The sequence below is a fragment of the Camelus ferus genome, chromosome 4, assembly GCF_009834535.1.
Source record: "Camelus ferus isolate YT-003-E chromosome 4, BCGSAC_Cfer_1.0, whole genome shotgun sequence".
NCBI classification, from domain to species: domain Eukaryota; kingdom Metazoa; phylum Chordata; class Mammalia; order Artiodactyla; family Camelidae; genus Camelus; species Camelus ferus.
The window spans coordinates 42,788,026-42,810,518 of record NC_045699.1 but is presented as its reverse complement, the minus strand read 5'-3'; the positions used below and the strand labels follow the sequence as shown (position 1 = coordinate 42,810,518).

The following is a 22,493-nucleotide window of genomic DNA, read 5'->3' as shown; positions in this document are numbered from 1 at the left end:
GGGGAGAGCCTGGGAATGGAGATGGAGGGCCTAACTGGAGCTGGGATTCTGCTCTTTCCCCAGAGAAGAGATGTGAGGCCATAAGGTCTTAGGTGAGAGGTGATTCTTTGAGTCTGGTCTTGCTCTTTTCACCTAATAGGGTGGGGTGGTGGCGAGGGTTCAGCCATAAAAGCTGAACTCTGAATGTGGATCTGGATTCTTACATTGGTTCTATTGTTGATGATTTTAGCTCCTCTGACCCTACGTGCCCTGATATGTAAAATGAGGGTGACTATGTAAGTCTCTTAAAGGATGTGCCAGAGCATCAGAGATGTATGCAGGGTGACATGATCCAGATAAGGCTGACATTGGGGCTGTGTGCTGGACTCTATGCAAGGGGACCTGGCCTGATTGATAGACTCTGGCCAGGAAGAGGTAGAAAAAGCTGTGGTGCCTTGGAAAAAGAGAGGAGGGGGAAATCTCAGCCCAATCACCAATGTTAGGTCCAGTCACCATGGCAACAGGAATGGGGTCAGTCCCCAGTGGGAAGGCTGGGTACAACACAGCAGGACTACAAGAGAATGTCACTATGGCAACCATGGAAACGAGTCAGCTCCAATCCCCTGGTCGCTATGGTGACAGATGGGGGCAATTATACACGCATAAGGGTAAACCGAGTTTCCGGTGCAGGTAAAGAACTCCATGGGAGGCTTTTCTGAACCATTTGCCTGCGGAAAATAGTCTCCATTTGGTCACGGTGTCCGGGTTCTTGGACTTCATCAGTGAGAACCAGAAGAAGATCCAGCCTTGGACCCTCTTTAGAAGGTCTGCGTCTCTCAGGGAGCAACTAAATGCACGCTTCTGTCAAATAACGCTGATTGGCTGAGTGTGGAATGGGGGAAGGGACGGCCAGAAGTACATCCGGGGGAGTGGAAATACAGGAGGAAAGGCTTGGCCCGGGTATCTAGAGCGACCGCTCTGCCCCGCGCCTCGTTGGTTCCGGAGGTCGCTGTGGCCGTGGGAGATGCTGGCGCGCGCGGCGCGGGGGACTGGGGCCCTTTTGCTGAGGGTGAGTGCGAGGCAGCTTTCTCCAAGGGTCCGGTCAGAGATCACCTGGGTGTTCAGCTGGAAAGGAGCGGGATTCTAAGTTTGGGGAGAGAAGTGGGGTCAGAGGTTATGGTACTCACGTGAGTCGAGAACCCTTTTGGGTTTTGGGACATGCCTCCTGGGAGGCGCCGAGAGGGGCGGGGTGCCCGGCCGGCTTGGTCTCTGCTAACCCTCGTCTTCCCTTTAGGACTCCGTGCGGGCTTCTGGCCGCGCTCCACGCCGCGCCTCCTCTGGATTACCCCGAAACACCGTGGTACTGTTTGTGCCGCAGCAGGAGGCCTGGGTGGTGGAGCGAATGGGCCGATTCCATCGGATTCTGGAGCCTGTGAGAACCTCTTCTGCCCACCTCAGGCCACCCTGAATCCCAGTTCCCTAACGCCATGGGGGGATTGGGTGAGACCTCGTTGGGGCCTGCCCTCACTGGCTTCTGACATCCCAGGGAGACCTGGCAGGGCCCTGACCATCATACCCATCTTACCTATTGCCCTAGGATCCCACAGGCCCCATGTTGGGAATCTCTTCTGTTCACCCTGTCAGCTCCACCTGTCTGCATGGAGACAGCTACTCTGCTGGCCCCCATTCCCTTGACTCTTCTCTGCAGTCAGAGGCCGGGCCTCACATTCCTATCCTCTTGGGCTTCCCTACCAATGACACCCCAACTCTTTTACTTTTCTGGGGAGAATCTGTGTTGATTCCTTACCTACTCCAGTCCTAGCTTGGACCCCAATCCTACAGCCCCTATCCTTCTGAGGACACGTGACTCCTCTTCCCAGGGCTTGAACATCCTCATTCCTGTGTTAGACCGCATCCGATATGTGCAGAGTCTCAAGGAAATTGTCATCAACGTGCCTGAGCAGTCGGCTGTGACTCTCGGTGAGGGGTTCAGGGTGATGTGGGTGCTCTGAGGCCGTTAGGATATGGCAGCAGGAGAAAAAGCTGTTTGGGACCTGGAGGCCTAGCCTTACTCCTTTTCTCTTCTGCTCCTGACCTGCAGACAATGTAACTCTGCAAATTGATGGAGTCCTTTACCTGCGTATCATGGACCCTTACAAGGTATCTGCCCCCTGCTTTATTCAGCTCCTGAGTTGCTATCCTCACTAAAGTCTTGCATCCAGGCTACTTACACTATCCATTCTCCTTTCAGGCAAGCTATGGTGTGGAGGACCCTGAATATGCTGTCACCCAGCTGGCTCAGACAACCATGAGATCAGAACTTGGCAAACTCTCTCTGGACAAAGTCTTCAGGGTACGGGGATCTGAGCCAGAGTTAGGGTTTGAAGACACATACTTGGCACTCTCAGTCCTTTCTGGGGATCAGTCCCAGGACCTTCTCAGCTCAGACCCCTGATAGGTGGGTTGAGGCTAATGAGATTATACCTCTCTTCCTCCAGGAGCGAGAGTCCTTGAACGCTAGCATTGTGGATGCTATCAACCAGGCTGCCGACTGCTGGGGTATCCGCTGCCTCCGTTATGAGATCAAGGATATCCATGTGCCACCTCGGGTGAAAGAGTCCATGCAGATGCAGGTGGGGGCCAGGGAGGGATAGGGAAGAGGACTTCAGGATGCTCCAATTGCATGGGGACCTGGACTTCCTTCCTAGGGATGGGTACAATTGCAGGTCTGTGTAAAAGTTTACTTTTACTCTGGTTTCTCGTTGATGGGGGTGGCTGGGGGTTTCTAGGTGGAGGCAGAGCGGCGGAAACGGGCCACAGTTCTAGAGTCTGAGGGGACCCGAGAGTCGGCCATCAACGTGGCAGAGGGGAAGAAGCAGGCACAGATCCTGGCCTCTGAAGCAGAAAAGGCTGAACAGATAAATCAGGCAGCAGGTCAGCAGAGGGTAGAGGCTGAGGGATGAACAGAGCATGGATGGGTCTTTGAGGGTTGGTGCTGGAACAGGAGCTTTGGGGTACCCTGTCTCATAGGTCAAGTTCTATCTCTTTTCTTCTAGGAGAGGCCAGTGCAGTTCTGGCCAAGGCCAAGGCTAAAGCTGAAGCTATTCGCATCCTGGCTGCAGCTCTGACACAACATGTGAGAGGCCCCTGGGTGGGAGTCAGGGACAGACATTGACAGTAGAAGAGATTCCCTCATTTACTCTTTGGAGAAATTCCTGTCTTTTTAGTTCCATTGATCCAGATTATATAATCTTGTGTGTTGTGAACTGCGTATCCTCTTTCTGGGAACCTGACTTCTCTCCGCTTCCTTCCCTCCCCTCTCTCTGAATCTGTGATCTCTGATTTTTATCCTCCTTATGGCCACAGAATGGAGATGCAGCAGCCTCACTGACTGTGGCCGAGCAGTACGTCAGCGCGTTCTCTAAACTGGCCAAGGACTCCAACACTGTCCTGCTGCCCTCCAACCCCGGTGATGTCACCAGTATGGTGGCTCAGGTTAGAGTGCCCTGAGGACCTGGCACAGAGCACCAGTGCCAGAGACTGAGACCCTGCCACCACCACCATCAGTTTTACCACAGATGCCTTTAGAGTGCCCTGAGACCTAGACCTCTCTTTGTTCCCTGAAGGAAATACCCTCATTCATCCCTGAAGATAGGGAACCTCTTTTTTTTTTTCTTTTTTTGCAGATGCTTGTATTAGTATTTTGAGGGTGACCCTGCTCTGGGAGTTTGTAACATTCTTAGACTGACTTCAAAGTTTGTAGGAATAAGGTTTGAGAGAGAGAGGAAAAAGCAAGCTTACTGGCCCCGGCTCCACCTTCTTCCTTTTAGCCATTGATGGGTCGGGCTGCCACTCCTACCATGCATCCTCATGGCTCTCTCTCTGTCCCTCTCCTCAGGCCATGGGTGTGTATGGAGCCCTCACCAAAGCCCCAGTGCCAGGGGCCCAGGACTCAGTCCCCAGCAGGAGCAGCAGGAATGTCCAGGGCACAGATGCAAGTCTTGATGAGGAACTTGATCGAGTTAAGCTGAGTTAATGGAGCCGGGCTTGATCGGGGAGGCTGGGGACAGGGAAGCAGCTCTCCCAGACTCTGGCTCTGGCCTCCCTGCCAAGGTTTTGGTTATTATTTTTTTATTTGAACTTTAATCATGTAATAAACTCTCCAGTGGCAAACCAAAACTGTCCTCTTTGATTGGGGAAGGAAGTTGGGAGAATCCCCAGTGTTTTCCTTGGATGCCCACTCCCAACCTCCAGTCCTGTCAGGTCTCGGGAACTGATACCTCCATGAAAAAGAATGAGTCTCATGTAAAGTGAAATCATCCTGTCTGTCTTCAGGAGAAGCTGTGGGATACAGTGGAAGGACTAAGCCACATGTCTACTGAACTACCAGCTGTGGAGTGTAGTCCCCTCCTGATAAGTGTGGGGCTGTGAATTGAGCAGGTGTTGGGGTTTTTTTTAATGGGAAAGAGGACTGCCCTGGGAGAGTATGGAGTAGTAATGCAGAATGTTCAAAGGGTCTTTAGAGACTGAGGACACTCATTCGTTCATTCAAAAATATTTAATGATGTCTGCCATGTGCCAAGCTCAGTTCTAGACACAGGTTACAAAAGCAGCCGAAACCCAAATGGTCCCTGCTTTCACAGGGAGCAGGATACAAAGTGGTAAGTGCTGTGGTGGAGGAAATTTCTGGCTGAGGGATCCTGGAGCAGGGAGCATATCTGTTTGTGAGGAGCAACATTGCCAACTCTGCCACTGGGCTCAGGTTGGAAAAAAATCAATGCGTTCACCAGGCTAACATTTGGGGCTGGAATATGCAAAGGCCCGTGGCTCCAGAGAAGTTGGAACATTCAGAGTTGTTTGCTGTGGCTGAAGGGCAGGGTGCTAGGGGATGTGACTGTATGTCAAGGGCCAAATCATGGGGAGATTGGGTCTTGAAAGAGTTTAGACTTTATCCTGGTTTGAGGGGCAGGGGGCTTTTTTTCTCTTTCCCATGAAGAATTGTAAGATGAAGGTAGTCACATCAGTGTTTTAGATAGAGCTGTCCTGCTGCGATGTGGTCAGTGGGTTTGAAGGAGAGATGGGAGGCTGGAAGACAGATGGCTACCTTAGTGATCCAGAGATGATGGTGAGGCCTGAACTGAGGTAAGGCGCTATGGAATAGAGGTGGAGGAATATTTTGACATATTTCTGAATTAGAATTTGTTCAGTTATTCATTTAATGACCATTTAATAATTATACAGAATCCCAAGTATATACCAGGCATTGAGGATATAGTAAAGAAAACAGTTCCCTACTCTCAGTGAGCTCACATTCTATTTGGAAGGGACATATCATGTATAGTATTTCAGATGCTGATGGGTTATACTATAGAGGAAATTAAGAAAGGAAGGGAGATGGGAAATTTGGGTAGAGGAAGCTGTAACATTAAGTAGAGGGTTCCAGGAAGCCTCACTGATGGGACATTTAGGCTTAGATATGGAGATGAGGGGCAAGCCCATTTGGGCATCTGGGAGTAAAACTGACAGAGGAGACAGAGAATGCAAAGGTCCTGAGGCAGAGCATGGCTGCCTTATAACTAGAAGAGCAAAGGAGCTACAGTGGCTGTAACAGAGTTAAGGAAGCAAAGAACTGGCAGCTGGATGAATCAGAGAAGGAAGTGGGGAGCTAGTGTGTAGATTTGCAGGGCCTTGTAGGGCCACTGCAAGAACTGGCTTTCCTCTGAGATGCGAAACCAATAAGAGGTTTTTTTGTTTTGTTTCTAATAGTATCTTTTCTGAGATATAATTCACATACAATGCAGTTCACCTGCTTAAAGTGTAAATTCAATATATTTTTAAAAAATTTATTTATTTTAAAATTTTTGTTTATTTGTTTTTTGAGGGGAGGTAATTAGGTTTATTTATTATTGTTATTTTTTTTAATGGAGGTAGTGGGGATTGAACCCAGGACCTTATGCATGCTAAGCACACACTCTACCACTGAACTATACTCTCCCCCTGTAAGTTCAATATTTGTAGTATATTCAGAATTGTGCAGCTGCCACAATTTAGAACATTTTCATCACTGGTCCCCTGTCCCCACCCTGCCCCCCAAACCCTGTACCCATTTGCAGTCATTCCCCTCTCCCTTCAGCCCTAGACAGCTACTAATTTATTTTCTGTGTCTATAGATTAATATATTAATGTAAATGGAATAGTATAAGATAAATAAAATAATAATATTTTGTGATTGGCTTCTTTCACTTAGCATGTTTTTAAGGTTCATCCGTGTAGTGGCATGTAGCAGTTCTTCATCCTTTTTTTTGAGGGGGTACAAACAATATTCTGTTGTATAGGTGTAGCATATTTTCTTCATCTGTTCGTCAGTGAAGGCCATTTGGGTGGTTTTCACCTTTTGGCTAATAGTAGATCATGCTACTATGAAAGCTGCTGCACCATTTTACAATCCCATCAGCAGTGTATGAAGGTTCACATTTCTTCACACCCATGCCGGTACTTGTTATTTATCTTTTTGATTATAGCCATCCTGATGGGTTTGAAGTGGTATCTCCAGTATTTCCCTGATGGCTAATGATGTTGAACATCTTCTCGTGTTGGTCATTTATATATCTTCTTTGGAGAAATGTCTATTCAGATCCTTTGTCCATTTTTAAACTGGATTGTCTTATTATTATTATTATTTATTTTCAATTTTTTTGCCTTTAGGTTTTAAAATTATTTATTTACATATTTATTTATTGGGTAAGCAAAGTTTATTCTAGGAAGAGCAACTCACTGAGAGGTAAAACCATTTTAAACTTTACACATATGTACTGTTCATTGTTTCTAAGAACAGTTTAGAGGTTTAGCATTTTAAACTTACATAGTTATCAAAGGAATAAAGCCAACCACAAAATAAGAATCAACAGAATGCAGTAATCCAATCATAAAGGACAGTCAAATGTGCTTACACATGTTCAAGAAATCTATCATCTAAATTATAAATAATAAATAGTTCATTTGTGTCTTTTTTTTTTTTTTTTTTTTTAGATTCCACATATAAGTGATATCATATGGCATTTTACTTTATCTTTCTGGCTTTCTTCACTTAGAATGACAATCTCCAGGACCATCCTTGTTGCTGCTGGTAGATAGACAAGACAGATAATCACATCTTTTGCGGGGGGAGTAATTAGGTTTATTTATTATTATTTTTTAGAGGAGGTGTTGGTGATTGAACCCAGGATCTCATGCATGCTAAGCATGTGCTCTCCCCCTATACCACATCTTCATCCAGTCATCTATTGATGAACATTAGGGTTGTTTCCATGTCTTCGCTATTGTAAATAGTGCTGCTATGAACATTGGGGTGCATGGATTGTCTTTTTATTATTGAGTTGTAAGATTTAGTGAAAGGCTTGGAGTGGATGAATAATAAAATCTATTAGTTGGAGTCAACAAAAAGGGGTAAATGAAAATTATCTTTATTTTACAGATAAGGTAATGTCCCATAATGACAGTGAGTGGCAGAGCTAGGATTCAAGCCAAGATTGGTTCCAGAGGCCTAGATCTTAGTCTTATCCGAGAATGGACAGTGGTTCCCTGAACTCTTCTAAATTTATTGCCTTGCCCCCAATTCTAAATTAATCTCCCGTCAAACTCCCATCTCTGGCCAGCCCTTCGTTCCTTGCCGAACTTCCTCGGAGGCGCCAGCAGGTGGCGATGAGGTCCCCGCCATGGGCCGCTCTGTCCCGCGCGTGCACTTCTGTGGTGCCCGGCCGCAGGCGCGGCCGCTGCACTTCCGGGCGCCGTTCAAGGTGAGCCAGGGTCTCCCTAAACCCCCTTACACTCCCTTTTCCCTTAAGTAAGGGACCCTCCCAGCCCACTCACAGAGCTCGCAGTCTAGCGGGCCCAGTACCCGGGTCAGGGTGCCCAGGCAGAGGCTGGGTAGCCATCCGAGGAGGCAGAGCCATCCGGACGTCCGGGTTCCAGCAAGGCCCAGCCGCCTCAAGACCCTGAGCCTCTGCCGTGCTGCGCCGGGGAAGCGGAGCAGGACTCCTTCCCTTCGTCTCCTCGGTCCCCGCCAGGCGGCGCCGTCAGCCTGGTCCGGGTTCCCCTGCGGCTGCGAGCCTTGGCCACCCCAGGGTTGTTGAAATTGGCGGAGAAACGGGCTTTCAGAAAGCAGTCTACCAACTGGAATAAGTTTCCCTCGTGGACTGTGTTTTCCATCATTAGGATCTCCTGGAGTACATGTGCAAATTCCTGTGCTCCACCCCCGAAGATTCTGATTCAGGGGATCTGGGGTGGCACCTGGAAATCAGCATTTAAAAACAGCCGTTCCAGGTTGATGCCCATAGTTTGTGCATTTCACCTTCAGAAACTCTGGTATAGCTGGTGGAGAGGAACATTGCATTGGGTTGGCTATGGCACTGTTTATCTTCAGGAAGGCTTCTAAGAGGAAGTGATTCTAGCTGGGCTTTGTATTGAGAGACTGTCCACCGATTCTTTGCCTCACAGTTATGAATTCCCTCCCCCAACACCACCAGGATGCAGAAGATCTCAGTGCTGCTCTTCCTGGCCTGGGTCTGTCTCCTCTTCTACGCCGGCATTGCTCTCTTCACCAGTGGCTTCCTGCTCACCCGTTGGGAGCTCACCAACCATAGCAGCTGCCAAGAGCCCCCAGGCCCTGAGTCCCTGCCATGGGGGAGCCGAGGGAAGCCTGGGGCCTGCTGGATGGCTTCCCGATTCTCCCGGGTTGTGTTGGTGCTGATAGATGCTCTGCGATTTGACTTTGCCCAGCCTCAGCTCTCCCACAGTTCTGGGGAGCCTCCTGTCTCCCTGCCCTTCCTGGGCAAACTGGGCTCCTTGAAAAAGATCCTGGAAATTCAGCCCCACCATGCCAGGCTCTACCAGTCGAAGGCTGATCCCCCAACTACCACCATGCAGCGCCTCAAGGCTCTCACTACTGGCTCGCTGCCTACCTTTATTGATGTTGGCAATAATTTTGCCAGCTACGCCATAGTGGAAGACAATCTCATTAAGCAGTTTGTCAGCACAGGTTAGTCTGGGCCAGTAGTAACTTGGCAGATTTCTTGTTTAGAAGTCAGAGAGCCAGAACCTCGGGTGCCCAGCTGCATGCTTGACTATGAGTACAGGGAAGGAGAAAGAGACCACGGCCCTGCATGCAGGGAGTCCAGGTCTGGGCTTCATCCTTCTGGAGTTTCTAATCTGCATGGGGTATTGGTTTTACTTTTGGGGAGTGCTCAGTAAAGGGGCAAGAGGAAGATGAAGAGAAAATGTGGGTCTGGTATCCTCACAAGTGTGGAGGAGAGTGGAGGGTCCAGGCCCTGTCCACTCAGGTGATTGGGAAAAAGCAAGATGTACCCAGGAAAAACCAGGCAGCAGAGATAACCAAGATCTGAGGACTAGCAGAGCCTTTTGTAGTAACAAGGAGTAAGAAGTATGGGTGGAGTATGCTTGTGGGAAAGATTCCTGGCAGAAAATTTTAGACCTTGAAGGATAGAGTTGTTGGATGAACTGCTTTGCCTTAGACTGCATGTTTGGGATTTCTGATAGATCTTTAAAAGGCCTCTCTTTCCCCTCCCCTGACTCTCATGTCCCTGCAGGAAAGCGTGTGGTCTTTATGGGAGATGATACCTGGAAAGATCTTTTCCCTGGAGCTTTCTCTAAAGCATTTTTCTTCCCATCCTTTGATGTCAGAGACCTACACACAGTGGACAATGGTATCCTGGAACACCTCTATCCAACCAGTGAGCACAGGGCCAGAGCCTGACTAGGACTGGGGGCTGGGGAGGGCTGCTTCAGTCCACACATTCTGAGCCTCGCATGGGTGCAATGGCCTGGGCTTGTGTCCTTGGACATAGGAGCATCAGAACCTGGCTGGGGTTGAGGAGTGGGCCTTAGTCCCCTGTGCTCAGGTTCTCTCCTTCACAGTGGATAGTGGTGAATGGGACGTGCTGATTGCTCACTTCCTGGGTGTGGATCACTGTGGCCACAAGCATGGCCCTGACCATCCTGAAATGGCCAAGAAACTTAGCCAAATGGACCAAATGATCCAGTGAGTGTGGGATATTGGCTGGGGGAGTGGGTTTGTGTCTGAGAATCTCATGATATATGGCCCCAAGAGAAAAAAAATCTTTATTTGGAGCTTCTTTCCTGGCTGAATTCTGTCTTTTCTAGGCCTTTTTCTTGAAGCTAAGGGCCTCATTCATTTTGAGTAACTCAGCATGTGGTTTTGGGCAGTAGGGTCAGTGACTAAAGAGATGTCTTTTTGCCAGAGGTCTAGGTCCTACTAATGGAAGTTATGTCTGGGGGTGAAGGGGTCCCTGAGAAAAATCTTTATCCATCCCTACCTCTCAACACATTTCTTGGTCCCCAGGGGACTTGTGGAGCGTCTAGAGAATGACACACTGCTGGTGGTGACTGGGGACCATGGGATGACTGTGAGTGGGAACCATGGAGGGGACAGTGAGCTGGAGACCTCGGCTGTACTTTTTCTGTATAGTCCCACAGCCCTCTTCCCCAGCGCCCCACCAGAGGTGAGGCCTGAGGTATGCTTTGTGTGGTTTTCCCCTATTCAGCTAACATCATGATCATAGCATCCTTGTGGATCCTGCCACTTTAAGCCCACGAATTCATGACCCTGGGCATCCCCGCTCTTATTTCCTATGTAGGCCCCTATACTTCCATCCTAAACACTGACCTCAGTTCTTTGGTGAACCTATTGACCCCTGTCCTTGTTCTCTAGAAGCCAGAGGTAATTCCTCAAATCAGCCTTGTGCCTACGCTGGCCCTGCTGCTGGGCCTGCCCATCCCATTTGGGAACATCGGGGAGGTGATGGCTGAGCTGTTCTCAGAGGTCGAAGACTCCCAGCCTCACTCCTCTGCTCTGGCCCAAGCCTCAGCTCTCCATCTCAATGCCCAGCAGGTAGGTAATGGGCTGGGATTCCAGGTGACAGGGTTAGGTTGGACATAGGAGAAGCATAATGACCCACTCTGTTGTCCTTTGTTCAGTTTTAATCCCACGTTCCGTAGCCATGTCCTCCCTCTCCCCCTGTCCTGGACAGAGTTTGGGTCCCTGATTTCCAAGTACCCCATTTGGTAATACCTGTCCTTGCCTCTGTCCCACATTTATGTCTCTGAGTTTTTCCCTCTGGCCTTTTCTGCCAGGTGTTCCGATTTCTTCACACCTACTCAGCTGCTGCTCAGGACCTCCAAGTTAAGGAGCTTCATCGGCTGCAGAATCTCTTCTCCAAGGCTTCTGCCAACTACCAGCGGCTTCTGCAGAGCCCCCAGGGGGCTGAGGCAGCACTCCAGACTGTGATAACTGAGATGCAGCAGTTTCTGCGGGGAGTTCGGGCCATGTGCATTGAGTCTTGGGCTCGTTTCTCTCTGGTCCGCATGGCAGGGGGTGTTGCTCTTTTGGCTGCTACTTGCTTTCTCTGTCTACTGGTATCCCAGTGGGCAACATCCCCAGGCTTCTATTTACGCCCTCTCCTCGTAATGCCCGTGACCTGTGGTCTGACTGTGGCCACAGTGTGTACTGGACTCCTGGCAACTACTGGGCTACAGCTGGATCCAGTGGTTCTAGGGGCCATGGCTGCAGTGGGCTCACTCCTGCCTTTCCTGTGGAAAGCCTGGGCTGGCTGGGGATCCAGAAGGTCCATGGCATCCCTGCTTCCCATGCCTGGGCCTGTCCTGTTACTCCTGCTCATTCGCTTTGCTGGTCTCTTCTCTGATAGCTTTGTTGTAGCTGAGGCCAGAGCTGCTCCCTTCCTTTTGGCCTCACTCATCTTACTCCTGGTTGCCCAGCTTCACTGGGAGGGCAAGCTGCTGCCACCTAAGCTACTCACAATACCCCGCCTTGGCTTTTTGACCCCAACAGGCCCCCCACGGCACCATGGCGTGCATACCCTTGGGCTTGGAGTTGGGTTGCTTTTATGTATAAGGCTGGCTGGGCTTTTTCATCGTTGCCCTGAAGAAACACCTGCTTGCAGCTCCTCTCCCTGGCTGAGTCCGCTGGCATCCATGGTGGGTGGTCGAGCCAAGAACTTGTGGTACGGAGCTTGTGTCGGGGCGTTGGTGTCTCTGTTAGCTGCTGTGCGCCTATGGCTTCACCGCTATGGGAATCTCAAGAGCCCTGAGCCCTCTGTGCTCTTTGTGCGCTGGGGGCTGCCCCTGATGGTACTGGGCACTGCTGCCTACTGGGCATTGGCATCGGGGGCAGATGAAGCACCACCACGTCTCCGGGCCCTAGTTGCTGGGGCATCAGTGATGCTGCCTAGGGCTGTGGCAGGGTTGGCTGCTGCGGGGCTCATGCTGCTGCTTTGGAGGCCGGTGGCGGTGCTGGTGAAAGCTGCGACAGGTGCTCCAAGGACCAGGACTGTCCTCGCTCCCTTCTCAGGCCCCCCTGCTTCTCAGGCTGACCTGGATTATGTGGTTCCTCAAATCTACCGACATATGCAGGAGGAGTTCCGGGGCCGGCTAGAGAGGACCAAATCTCAGGCCCCCCTGACGGTGGCTGCCTATCAGTTGGGGAGTGTCTACTCAGCTGCTATGGTCACGGCCCTCACCCTCTTGGCCTTCCCACTTCTGCTACTGCATGCAGAGCGCATTAGCCTTGTGTTCCTGCTTCTGTTTCTGCAGAGCTTCCTTCTCCTGCATCTGCTTGCTGCTGGGATACCCGTCACCACCCCTGGTAAATACATATCTCAGCCCTGATTCATCCAAGGAGAGTAGTGACGTGAGTTCAGCCCCTCTTATTTTCAGGGAGGTGTTGCTCTTCAGGTTCTTCACCTTGACACAGGGTCTCACGTCCCGACAGTTGAGAGGGTCTTCCTGATGTCCTCTCTCTTATCTACTGTAGCCAAGCTAATGGAGCCATCCCATTGGCTTTCAGGGCCAGAGGGTTCATGGAGAAGGGAGACAAGCAGTACTCCAAGACTCAGTTCTTATGGACATGCTGCATCCTCATGAGCACATTCCCTGATTATCCTGTGATGAGAGTGGTGAATTATGAGTGTTTAATGTCATAGTGACCTGGGTGTATATGAGAGAGAGAAAGAGATGGATCACAGATTAGAGCAGTGAGGCTTTTTGCCACGGAGGGAATTAGAGATACTATAAGAAGGTTGGGGTGATGGGCATGCGCATATGTAAGAATTAGCATGGAAGTAGTTGTATATGATCTTGGGGCAGTGGGCTGTGGATTAGGGAGCAGGATGTGACTGTAAAGAGGCTTATCTCTTCCCCCAGGTCCTTTTACTGTGCCATGGCAGGCAGTCTCTGCTTGGGCCTTCATGGCCACACAGACCTTCTATTCTACGGGCCACCAGCCTGTCTTTCCAGCTATCCATTGGCATGCAGCCTTCGTGGGAGTCTCAGAGCGTCTTGAGTCTAGCAGTCTGTCTGCTTTCCTGGTGGGAGCCAACACCTTTGCCTCCCATATCCTCTTTGCAGGTACCTCCTCATTCCTCCCTTGCTTCCATTGTTTACTCTGGCTTTGTGGAAGGAAAGGAAACCCCTGGATTTGAGTGGGGAAATGTGATTTTGTTGGATCTTTGGTACCCCTTGGCCTATGCTAATTAGAGGCTGAGCCAGCTAGAATAGTTGGGGGTCAGGGTGGCCTGGTACCTAGGTCCTTCATTGATTCTAGCCCTGCCTTCCTCTGAGGCAGTAGGTTGCCCATTGCTCCTGCTCTGGCCCTTTCTGTGTGAGAGTCAAGGGTCCCGGAAGAGGCGACAGCTCCCCGGGAATGAAGCTGAGGCCAGAGTCAGACCTGAGGAGGAGGAGGAGCCACTGATGGAGATGCGGCTCCGGCAGGCACCTCACCACTTCAATGCAGCGCTGCTGCAGCTGGGCCTCAAGTACCTCTTTGTCCTTGGTATTCAGGTGGGTGCAGGGGAGAGATCACGGAGTTAGTGACCTTTTCTCATGGGTGTACATCACATTCTTTCTCATACTTTGCCAAAACCCTAGAAGAGAGCCTTGACTGAGATATAGATAAGTGAAGTGGTTGTCCAAAGGCCGGTGGCCTCGAATGGTAGTATTGAGACTTGAACCTGGTTCTCCTTCATCCTAGTCTTGGACTGTTACCTTTCTACAAGCTAGATTTGGACCCTGATGGTTGCATTTGGGGGTTACTCCCATTAGTGGACAGACTGGAAAAGCTGAAGTGATGGCCAGGATTCTTTCCTAAGCTGTGATCATGGATTCTCCTTTCGTTCAGAGGCAGAAGGTGTGACTCTGACATTCCCTCCACCCTGGGAGGCAGAGCCTGAGTGTCAGCGGCACAGATGAATAATGCTTGCCCAAGGTCACATAGCAAGTCATGGTGGGGCCAGGAAAAGAATTAGATCTCCTAACTTTTAGCCCAGGGTTTTTTCCACTGACACTGCTTTCTCCCCCTTCCATTCTTCACAGGGGCCTACAGCAGCTCTCTGTTTGACCTGCTTCCCCCTCCCCTTCCCGAATAACTTGACTCCTCCTCTCTTTCCTTAGATTCTGGCCTGTGCCTTGGCAGCCTTCATCCTCCGCAGGCATCTCATGGTCTGGAAGGTGTTTGCCCCCAAGTGAGTGGATTTGCGTGAGAAGTATTGGTGTAGGGGAGGGTGAAGCTTGGAGAAAACAGTGAACATCCAGAGTAGATGAGGTTTTTGCCTCCACAGGGAAAAGGCTGTAAACCTAATTTCTGTGTCCTTTGAGATTCTCCACCTTTCTTTGCAGGTTCATGTTTGAGGGCATGGGCTTCATTGTGAGCAGCGTGGGACTTTGCCTGGGCATAGCTTTGGTGATGCGAGTCGATGGTGCTGTGAGCTCCTGGTTCAGGCAGTTAGTTCTGGCCCAGCAGAGAGGTGGAGAACAGTCTGGCCTGGTCTTTACAGGTGCTGAATCATCCGCAGGAGAGGCTCAGCCACACCTCTTACCACTATGCAGCCAGGAGCTACTGACATCTGGAACTTCATTATTTTATAATTCAAAATTATAGTGGAGCCTAATCCCTAACTCCTGTTTTGGATACATCTGAGGGACTGGGGGAACTTTCTCCAAAGTGGAATAAAATAATAATGTAAATATGTGTGTTTGAGGTGTGGGGGTGCCCCCACTGTCCTACAGGGGATATGAGGAGGGTTGGTCTTCCCTCATCCAGGCACTGATAGGATCAGCCATCTTATGCAGACCTGAGAAGCTTTGGGAAGTGGTTGGAGTTGTCTGAATTCATTTCTCCCACCTCCTCTCAAATCGCTACTATTATTCCACCTGCAATTTTCCTTTGCCATGCCACGTACTTCATTAAATTCTTTTGCTTTGGCCAATAACAGAGATGGCTGAAAAGACAAGCCAAGGCATCATAGAGCACACAGACTTTCACTGTCTAAAGCTCCAATAGTGGAGTGTCCTCTCACTTCAGAACAACCTTGCCCTTCACTTCTGTGGCGGCCTCCCTAGTTTCCCAACCCATGATGCCTTTTAATCAGATCTACTTGCGCATCTAGCAGAGTATTCCACCTTGTCATATTGATTATTCCTGACTTGAAGCCAAAATTGTGTGAATCTAATGCTCCTCACGCATGTCTCCTGTGCCCTCCATCCACCTCACTACTCCTGTGTCATGTTGAAATGCTGGCATGAAATCCTCATGGCAGTGTCCATTAAAGGAGTGGGGAAGAGGTTCTGAGGAGAAAGGTCAGAACTGGGGTCTGAGGTTTGAGGGTGCCCAGGACAGGAGGTGATGAGGTATATGATTTGCAAATAATTTCTCCCACCTTGTGACTTTTCTTTGAATGTTATTTTTTACTGAGGTATAATTGATATCTTTGAATTTTTCCCCCAGTTTTATTGAAATATAACATACGTCAATGGATAAGTTTAAGGTGTACAGCATAATGGTTTGACTTACATCTTTGAATTTTCTTGGTGGTGTCTTTATAGAACAAGAGTTTTTAATTTTAATGAAGACCATCTTATCCATTTTGAGTTGACTTTATGGATGATGAGGGTCATACTTTGTTTCTTCTTTGCATACGGATCTCCAGTTCTCCGGCTTCCATTTGTTGGGAGTGGGCAGGTACGTCTGAGCAGTGCAGGCTGAGCAAGCACAAGGCTGTGCTGCCATCTAGTCCGACTGCATGCGTATTACCGAGGGCCTCGGTCTCTGGTCCATTCTTTTTGAAGACGCTTTTCTGCTGGGACTGGACTTTTCATGGCGGCTCCAGGCGGCACTACAACTCCCAGCATGCATCGCGCGGGCCAGCCCTCGGCGGCGGGGAACGTCCTGGAAGTGTGGCTGCGAGGGAAGGGCTGAGCCGCGGGTTCCGCTGCCGACATCCGCTTCTCAAGGCTTTTGGCTGAGCGGGCGGAGCGGCGAGAAGTACGACCTCTCTACTCAAGCACGCCCCGGCCTCGGGCCCGCCTCCGCCCCACTGTCTGGGCTGATCTCTACTTTCTTCCTCGAGTTTCCCGCGGGGAGTAACCCTTGAAGACGACCAACCGCAGCCTAGCGTTTTGCCAGCCGGGCCAACCAGAGGCGAGGGTGGAAGAGGCGGGGCTGGGCGGGGGTCGTGGAAACCCCAGCAGGCGGTGAGGCTAGAGTTTGTTTCCCCTTGAGAGGGTAGGCCGCCCCGGCTGGAACCCTGAGAGGAGCAGAGGATTCTTGGCGGGTTACGGAAGTGCACAGACCCCTCCCCGCTCAGTGGGAGCTTCGGAGGGGCCAGGCTTACCCTTCGGGAGCCCTCTTCCGGTGTCCGGGCCCACCCTGGGCCACCATGGCTCACAAGACCCCTCTGGGCTCTTCAGCACCACCCACCAGCTGCCTGGACCTGTGGAGGGAAAAGAATGACCAGCTAGTTCGACAGGCCAAGGTAATGTGGTTGCTGGGACCTTCGGTTTGCAACCCCAAAATACCAGAAAAAGGGTATGCAGTGGCTCTACCCTCGCCGATGGGGAGGGACTGAGCTTGATCTCCCCCAAAGAGCCAGAAATGGCTGGAGAATGACATCCCTTGCCACAGCTGCAAGGGGAGAGGAAAGCACTGATCTTCTGTGATACCCCACCACACATTTGGCAGGTTGCTCAAGACTTGGGTCTGTCTCTGAGGCGACAGCAATTGGCTCAAGATGCACTGGAAGGGCTCAGGGGACTCCTCCATAGCCTGCAGGGTAAGTAGGGTCCTCCCCAGAATGGTCACACCCCCACCCCCAGCCAGAGAGCAGTTCCTTTTCTGCATTTCTTGGATTGAGGTGATTACTCAGGGGGGCAAGGGGTCCTGTTTAAGGCACAGACAGGACTGCGGTGGAGTCATCTTTGTACAGGTAAATCTCTCTCCTTCTTACACACACACATATGAAAAAGTGGTTTCTTGGATTGTCTATTTGGAAAACTTTCTGCCTTTTCCAAACTCTCTGTCCAAAGGGTGGGTTCTTTATTGAGGCCATTTTGGTTGGGTGTTGTGATCTCTGAGTTGGGATCTTATTCAGGGAATCTTTCACGGAGAGTGGTCTGTAAGACCAGCATTTGTCGCTCCAGGGCTCCCTGCAGCTGTTTCTGTTCTCCCTTTGGAACTGAGTGTCATCTGCAACTTCATTACCCTGAGGGCAAGCCTGGCCCAGGGTTTCACTGAAGACCTGGCACAGGATATCCAACGGGGCCTAGAAAGAGGTGAGGGCCACAGATTGCCTTCCATGTCTCTGCCAGCCTCAGTCTGGCTTTAAGTCCTTGCAAGGGTGATAGGAGGTGCAACATACTCAGTCACCTTCATGGAGATGCCCTTCTCTGATCCTCCATGTGCTCCTCAGACCAGGAGCGCTTTTGGGCTCCTGCAGAAAAGGAAAGCCAGGAATGAGGCCCCACCTCAGCTGTATGTGTGTGTACATTCTACAGTGCTGGAGACCCAGGAGCAGCTGGAAGCCAGGCTGGAACATGGGCTCAGGGAGCTGTGGGACTTCGTCCTCCATGTTTCCTCCCTTCTGCCGGAGGTGCTCCCTGCCCTTCACCACCTGGCTGGCCTGCAGGCTGCCCTTTGGCTGAGCACTAACCATCTTGGGGACCTGACCTTTCTGCTGCAGACCCTGAATGGCAGCCAGGTAACTCGGGTAGTGACCTGGATCTAAGGGTCTCTTCCTTCCTCCCACACCTCTCAGCTGCAGTATCATCATTATGTGCTGGGAAGGCTGCTGGGTTGGTGTTCAGAAGACCCAGGTTCTCTCAGGGACTCTTAAGTGACCTTGCTCTGCTTGGTCCCTTATTGGAGAGATTCTCTTGGGAGCATTTTTTTTTTTTTTTTAAAGTAGCTTAATTATCTTGGGTAGAATTAAGGCTCTCATGACGTTGCTGAGGTCACCTCCAGTCCTCAGTGTTTTCATCAGTAACCCAGACATGGTCCCTGCTCCATGTCCTCGTGCGTGGTCTTATCCTGTGTGAGAAGACTCATTAGAATAGGTCATAACTGCCCCAGGATTTCTGCCCACAGCTATCAATCACAGTTGAGGGGACAGGAACCAGGAGGACCCTTGGGTTCAAAGTCTAGCCAGGGTAGACTGAGACAGGAGAAGGGCTAGTTACAGGCTTGGAGCCTCTGACCATCCTTCTTTCCCCAGTGCAGGGCCTCTGAGGATCTCCTCCTGCTTCTGAAAACTTGGAGGCCCCCAGCTGAGGAGTCAGATGCTCCATTGACCCTGCAGGATGCCCGGAGCTTGCGGGATGTCCTTCTGACAGCATTTGCCCATCGCCAAGGTCAGCTAGCAATCTGACTCATCCTTTCCTCCCACTCCCTGTCTTAAGGGGTCCTCCAGGCTCATGTCTTTTCTGTCATATACCTTTCAGCTAAGGAGCTTCTCTCTGCTCTTCTTCCCCATCATTCCTTTTGCCCTATTAGCATCTCTAAGCTCACACCCTGATTGCCCACAGGCCTCCAAGAGCTGATCACAGGGAGCCTACCCAGGGCACTGAGCAGCCTGCATGAAGCGGCCTCAAGTCTGTGCCCACAGGACTGTGTTGGTCCAGGTGTACACAGCTCTGGGGACCTGTCTTCGTAAGATGGTAAAGAGAGTCCTATGATGGGCTGGGGAAACTATGGGTGTTACGGGCAGCTTTCTTCTTTGTGAGGGTAGCTGAGGCTTCTGTCCTCTCACCCCTTTAGGGCAGTCCACAGAAAGCTCTGCTGTACTTGATTGCAGCCTTGAAAGGGGGATCAACCTGGGGTCCCCCGCTTCTGGAGGCCTCCAGGCTATATCAGGCAACTGGGGAACACAGCAGCAGAGATTGAGAGTCTGGAGCTGCTGGTTGAGGTAAGGAACTATACCAGGTGAAGATATGGGGATTGCTGAATGCTTGTGTTGGGGTGACCAGCTGAGGAATAAGTAGAAGAAAGTATAGTTCCCAAAGATTATGAGTGTACTTTCTTCTTTTTGTTCCTTTTAGGCTTTGAGTGTCTCTGATATCCCTGAAGCTCCCCAGCTTCTCATTGAGGTAGAGTTACTACTCCCACGACCTGACCCAGCCTCACCCCTTCACTGTGGCACACAGAGCCAGGCCAAGTACCTGCTAGCAAGCCGATGCCTACAGACAGGAAGGTGAGGTACCACCTTGCTCACCTGAGCTCCTCTTTCCACTTCTGACGGCTCCCCTGTGGTGTGACTCTGCTTCTGTTCTTGTGAGTTGGGATGGATGAGTCAGGGGCAGGACATGGGTCTCCACTCTCAGCCTCCTGTCTTGCTGCTGGACCCGAACTAAGGACTCTTCACCCAGACAATAACTTTCTGAATCTTGAAAACTCTAAAGTCTCCTCTTAAATCCAGTCTGTAAGTAGGGTAGATCCATGCTTAGCCAATATTGGAGTCCCAAGACCCCACCCTCCCTACTCCCCAGGACCCTTAGCTAAGAGCCCTTGGAGGGCCCTACTATGGCCTAAGGTGAGGTTCATGAGTAATGACTCTTCAGGGCAGAGGATGCTGCAGAACATTACCTGGACCTACTGGCCCTGTTGCTGGATGTCTCAGAGCCAAAGGTGGGTATGTCAAGTTTCTCTGCAATGGGGTGGGAGAGTTGGAGTCTGGTTTGGAGTAGAGCAGGACTGCTTTTTTCTGATTTTTTCTTTGCTGTTCTGTCTGTCCAATCTGGGGGACCAGACTGGGAAGTTTCCCAGAGCAAGGGAGGTCCAGGGCAGCAAGCAGTATGTGGTTTCTGCATGGTACCAAAGCCTGGTGAAGAGATTGGGAGTGGTGGCTCCTGTCTCTTCAAGATACTGCATCCTCCCCCCCCCCCCAGTTATCCCCACCCCCTTGCCCCCCAGGGCCCTGTGTGCCTGAGGTGTTCTTGGAGGCGGCTGCAGCGCTGATCCAGGCAGGCCGAGCCCAGGATGCTTTAACCATATGTGAGGAGCTGCTTAGCCGCATGTCATCTCTGCTTCCCAAGAGGCCCCGGCTGTGGAAAGATGCCAGAAAAGGAGCCAGAGAGTCACCACACTGCTCACCCTGGGTCTCTGCCACCTACCTGCTTCAGGGCCAAGCTTGGGTGCAACTGGGGGCCCGAAAGGAGGCAATTAGTGAATTTAGCAGGTGAGCCCAGGAAGCCAACCAGGACACTAGGGGAAATGTGGAGGGATAATTTTCTAACTGGGACCTGAGTTGTTGGTGAGCTCCATTCTTACCCACTCACCCGAGTTTCTGAGGTTGACCCTTCTTTACCCCTGCTTTGTGTCCCACTTCAGGTGCCTTGAGCTGCTCTTCCGGGCCACACCCAAGGATAAAGAACAAGGTGATCTAGACTTTCAGTTTTCCTTTGCGGTGGTAGTGTATGTCGGTTCCCTTTCCATGTGTCCTAGCCCACTAGGAGATTTAAGAGAAAGGGACTCTGAACACAAAAAATGGAGAGGAGACTTGGGGATTTTGGTGACAGTGTGGCTGGGAACACATTTTGACCTTGGAAGTGGTCCCCAGGGCCTGCTTCTAGTTGTGAGCAGGGGTGTACATCAGATGTGGCACTACAGCAGCTTCGGGCAGCCGCCCTGATTAGTCGTGGACTGGAATGGGTGGCCAGTGGCCAGGATACCAGAGCTCTACAGGACTTCCTCCTCAGTGTGCAGGTGTGCCCAGGTATGTATATGTGCAAAACATTAGCTATGCACAGGTGCCTAAGGACAGAGGGCCATGGGGAGGTACTTGGGGACTGGGAAGAGTGATGTTCCTTGACAGGAGGGGTAAATGAGGTTGTTCCTGTATATATGTAGGGCTATACCCAGGTGTGCAGACATATACAAGGCATATACAATTGTGTATGAAGGCCTCTCGGAAGTTCTCTAGTCTTCCCAATGTTCTCAGACACAAAGATCATAGCAGTGCTGAGAGTGTGTTGATCAGGAGCAGGGTCTGCTGAGCCCTTTGTCCTGGGCAGGCAGTGCCCAGGGATAAGATGGTTGGGAGTGATGTACCCCTGGTTCCACGTAGACAAGATACTTCCTTGCTCTAGGCGTCAGTTTCCCCTTTTATAAAATGATGTTTAAGTCCGTGTCAAGTTCTAAGACTGTACTTTGGGGTGGGGCTACAGGTAATCAAGATGCTTCCTTTCACCTGCTTCGGACTCTGAGGAGGCTGGATCGGAGGGATGAGGCCACTGCTCTTTGGCGGAGGCTGGAGGCCCAAACTGAGTTGCCACAGGAGAATGCTACATGGTGAGGCTGAGGGGCAGCTGGTGTCCTGGAATCCTTGTGCCTTTTGGGGGTGGTGGTAAATGAAAGGGATGGAATGGTTGCCCAACTTTCTGCCAGTCCTCCCTTATACATCACCCTTTTTGCTTTCAGGTCTCTCCCCCTGTACCTGGAAACTTGTTTGGGCTGGATCCGTCCCCCTGACTGTGAAACCCTTCTTGCAGAATTTCGGACATCTCTGCTCAAGACTTGTGACCTGTAGCTGCCACATTTCAAAGAACCTTATTAGCTGGGGCCTCAGTGGGTCATCTGTGGGGAGGGCTTTCTGCTCTACCATCCTTGGAGAATGTGGCTGGAGCTGACCATTCCTATATAAATCTGGCATTGAAGAGGTTGGTGGTGGCCCTGCAAAATTTGGTCTAGTTACTGCTATTCTGTTTCCAGAAGAATCCCCCACTTCCCCCATGACTTTGCTCATGGCACTTTTTTTTTCCTGTTTCCCTTTTCATGTATTGAGTAAAATTTCATATCTATCTCTTGTCTGCTTAGTACATATATTTGACTGGAAAGTCTCACAGCTATCTGATTCAATTGAGTGTTGGTTGTCTAAGATGCCCTTTCCCAATCTCATCTACCTTATGAGCTTCAGGAGAAAGGGCTACAGGAATCCTTACACAGGAAACAATGGCTTTAGTCTTCGTTGCCTAAAAGCAGAGCCCCAAAGCCTAGGACTGTGTGAGGTGACAGAATGAGTGGAGTTAGGTCTGGAAGGTGGTCTGGGCAGGCCTCTCAGGAGAAGCGCAGGTATTTGGTTCTTAGAGGGAAGAAACAAGCAGACCTCTGAGTCTCTCAGAATGACTCCTCACCCCCTCCC

At 50.7% G+C, this 22,493-nt stretch overlaps 3 protein-coding genes across 9 annotated transcripts; all 3 read left to right on the top strand.

Annotated features, from left to right (window-relative positions):
- Positions 1-930: 930 nt before the first annotated feature.
- Positions 931-4,158, top strand: STOML2 (stomatin like 2). Its single transcript, XM_006187875.3, has 10 exons — positions 931-1,048; positions 1,274-1,411; positions 1,860-1,959; positions 2,081-2,139; positions 2,231-2,332; positions 2,478-2,612; positions 2,769-2,913; positions 3,036-3,115; positions 3,346-3,474; positions 3,878-4,158. Exons 1-10 carry the CDS (start codon positions 1,004-1,006, stop codon positions 4,013-4,015), a joined length of 1,071 nt encoding a protein of 356 aa, XP_006187937.1. The 5' UTR covers positions 931-1,003; the 3' UTR covers positions 4,016-4,158.
- A 3,496-nt stretch (positions 4,159-7,654) lies between these two features.
- On the top strand, positions 7,655-15,053 carry PIGO (phosphatidylinositol glycan anchor biosynthesis class O). 7 transcript variants are annotated; one of them, XM_014561953.2, is made up of 11 exons: positions 7,655-7,775; positions 8,505-9,016; positions 9,585-9,701; positions 9,913-10,036; positions 10,358-10,529; positions 10,727-10,906; positions 11,149-12,676; positions 13,234-13,437; positions 13,655-13,869; positions 14,479-14,549; positions 14,704-15,053. In XM_014561953.2, exons 1-11 carry the CDS (start codon positions 7,681-7,683, stop codon positions 14,963-14,965), a joined length of 3,480 nt encoding a protein of 1,159 aa, XP_014417439.2. In that variant the 5' UTR covers positions 7,655-7,680; the 3' UTR covers positions 14,966-15,053. The 7 variants fall into 7 exon arrangements, with proteins under 7 accessions (XP_014417439.2, XP_014417437.2, XP_014417438.2 ...); XM_014561951.2 differs by having other exon boundaries at positions 9,585-9,728; XM_014561952.2 differs by having other exon boundaries at positions 7,656-7,775; positions 9,585-9,728; positions 10,358-10,517.
- Positions 15,054-16,089: 1,036 nt separating this feature from the next.
- Positions 16,090-22,152, top strand: FANCG (FA complementation group G). Its single transcript, XM_032477903.1, is given in 16 exon segments — positions 16,090-16,838; positions 17,045-17,135; positions 17,503-17,634; positions 17,857-18,059; positions 18,573-18,708; positions 18,883-18,959; positions 18,961-19,014; positions 19,115-19,210; positions 19,212-19,262; positions 19,396-19,547; positions 19,915-19,981; positions 20,242-20,531; positions 20,684-20,730; positions 20,913-21,068; positions 21,520-21,643; positions 21,773-22,152. Coding segments are annotated over 16 exon segments (1,881 nt in total). The 5' UTR covers positions 16,090-16,742; the 3' UTR covers positions 21,882-22,152.
- The last annotated feature ends 341 nt before the right edge of the window (positions 22,153-22,493 follow it).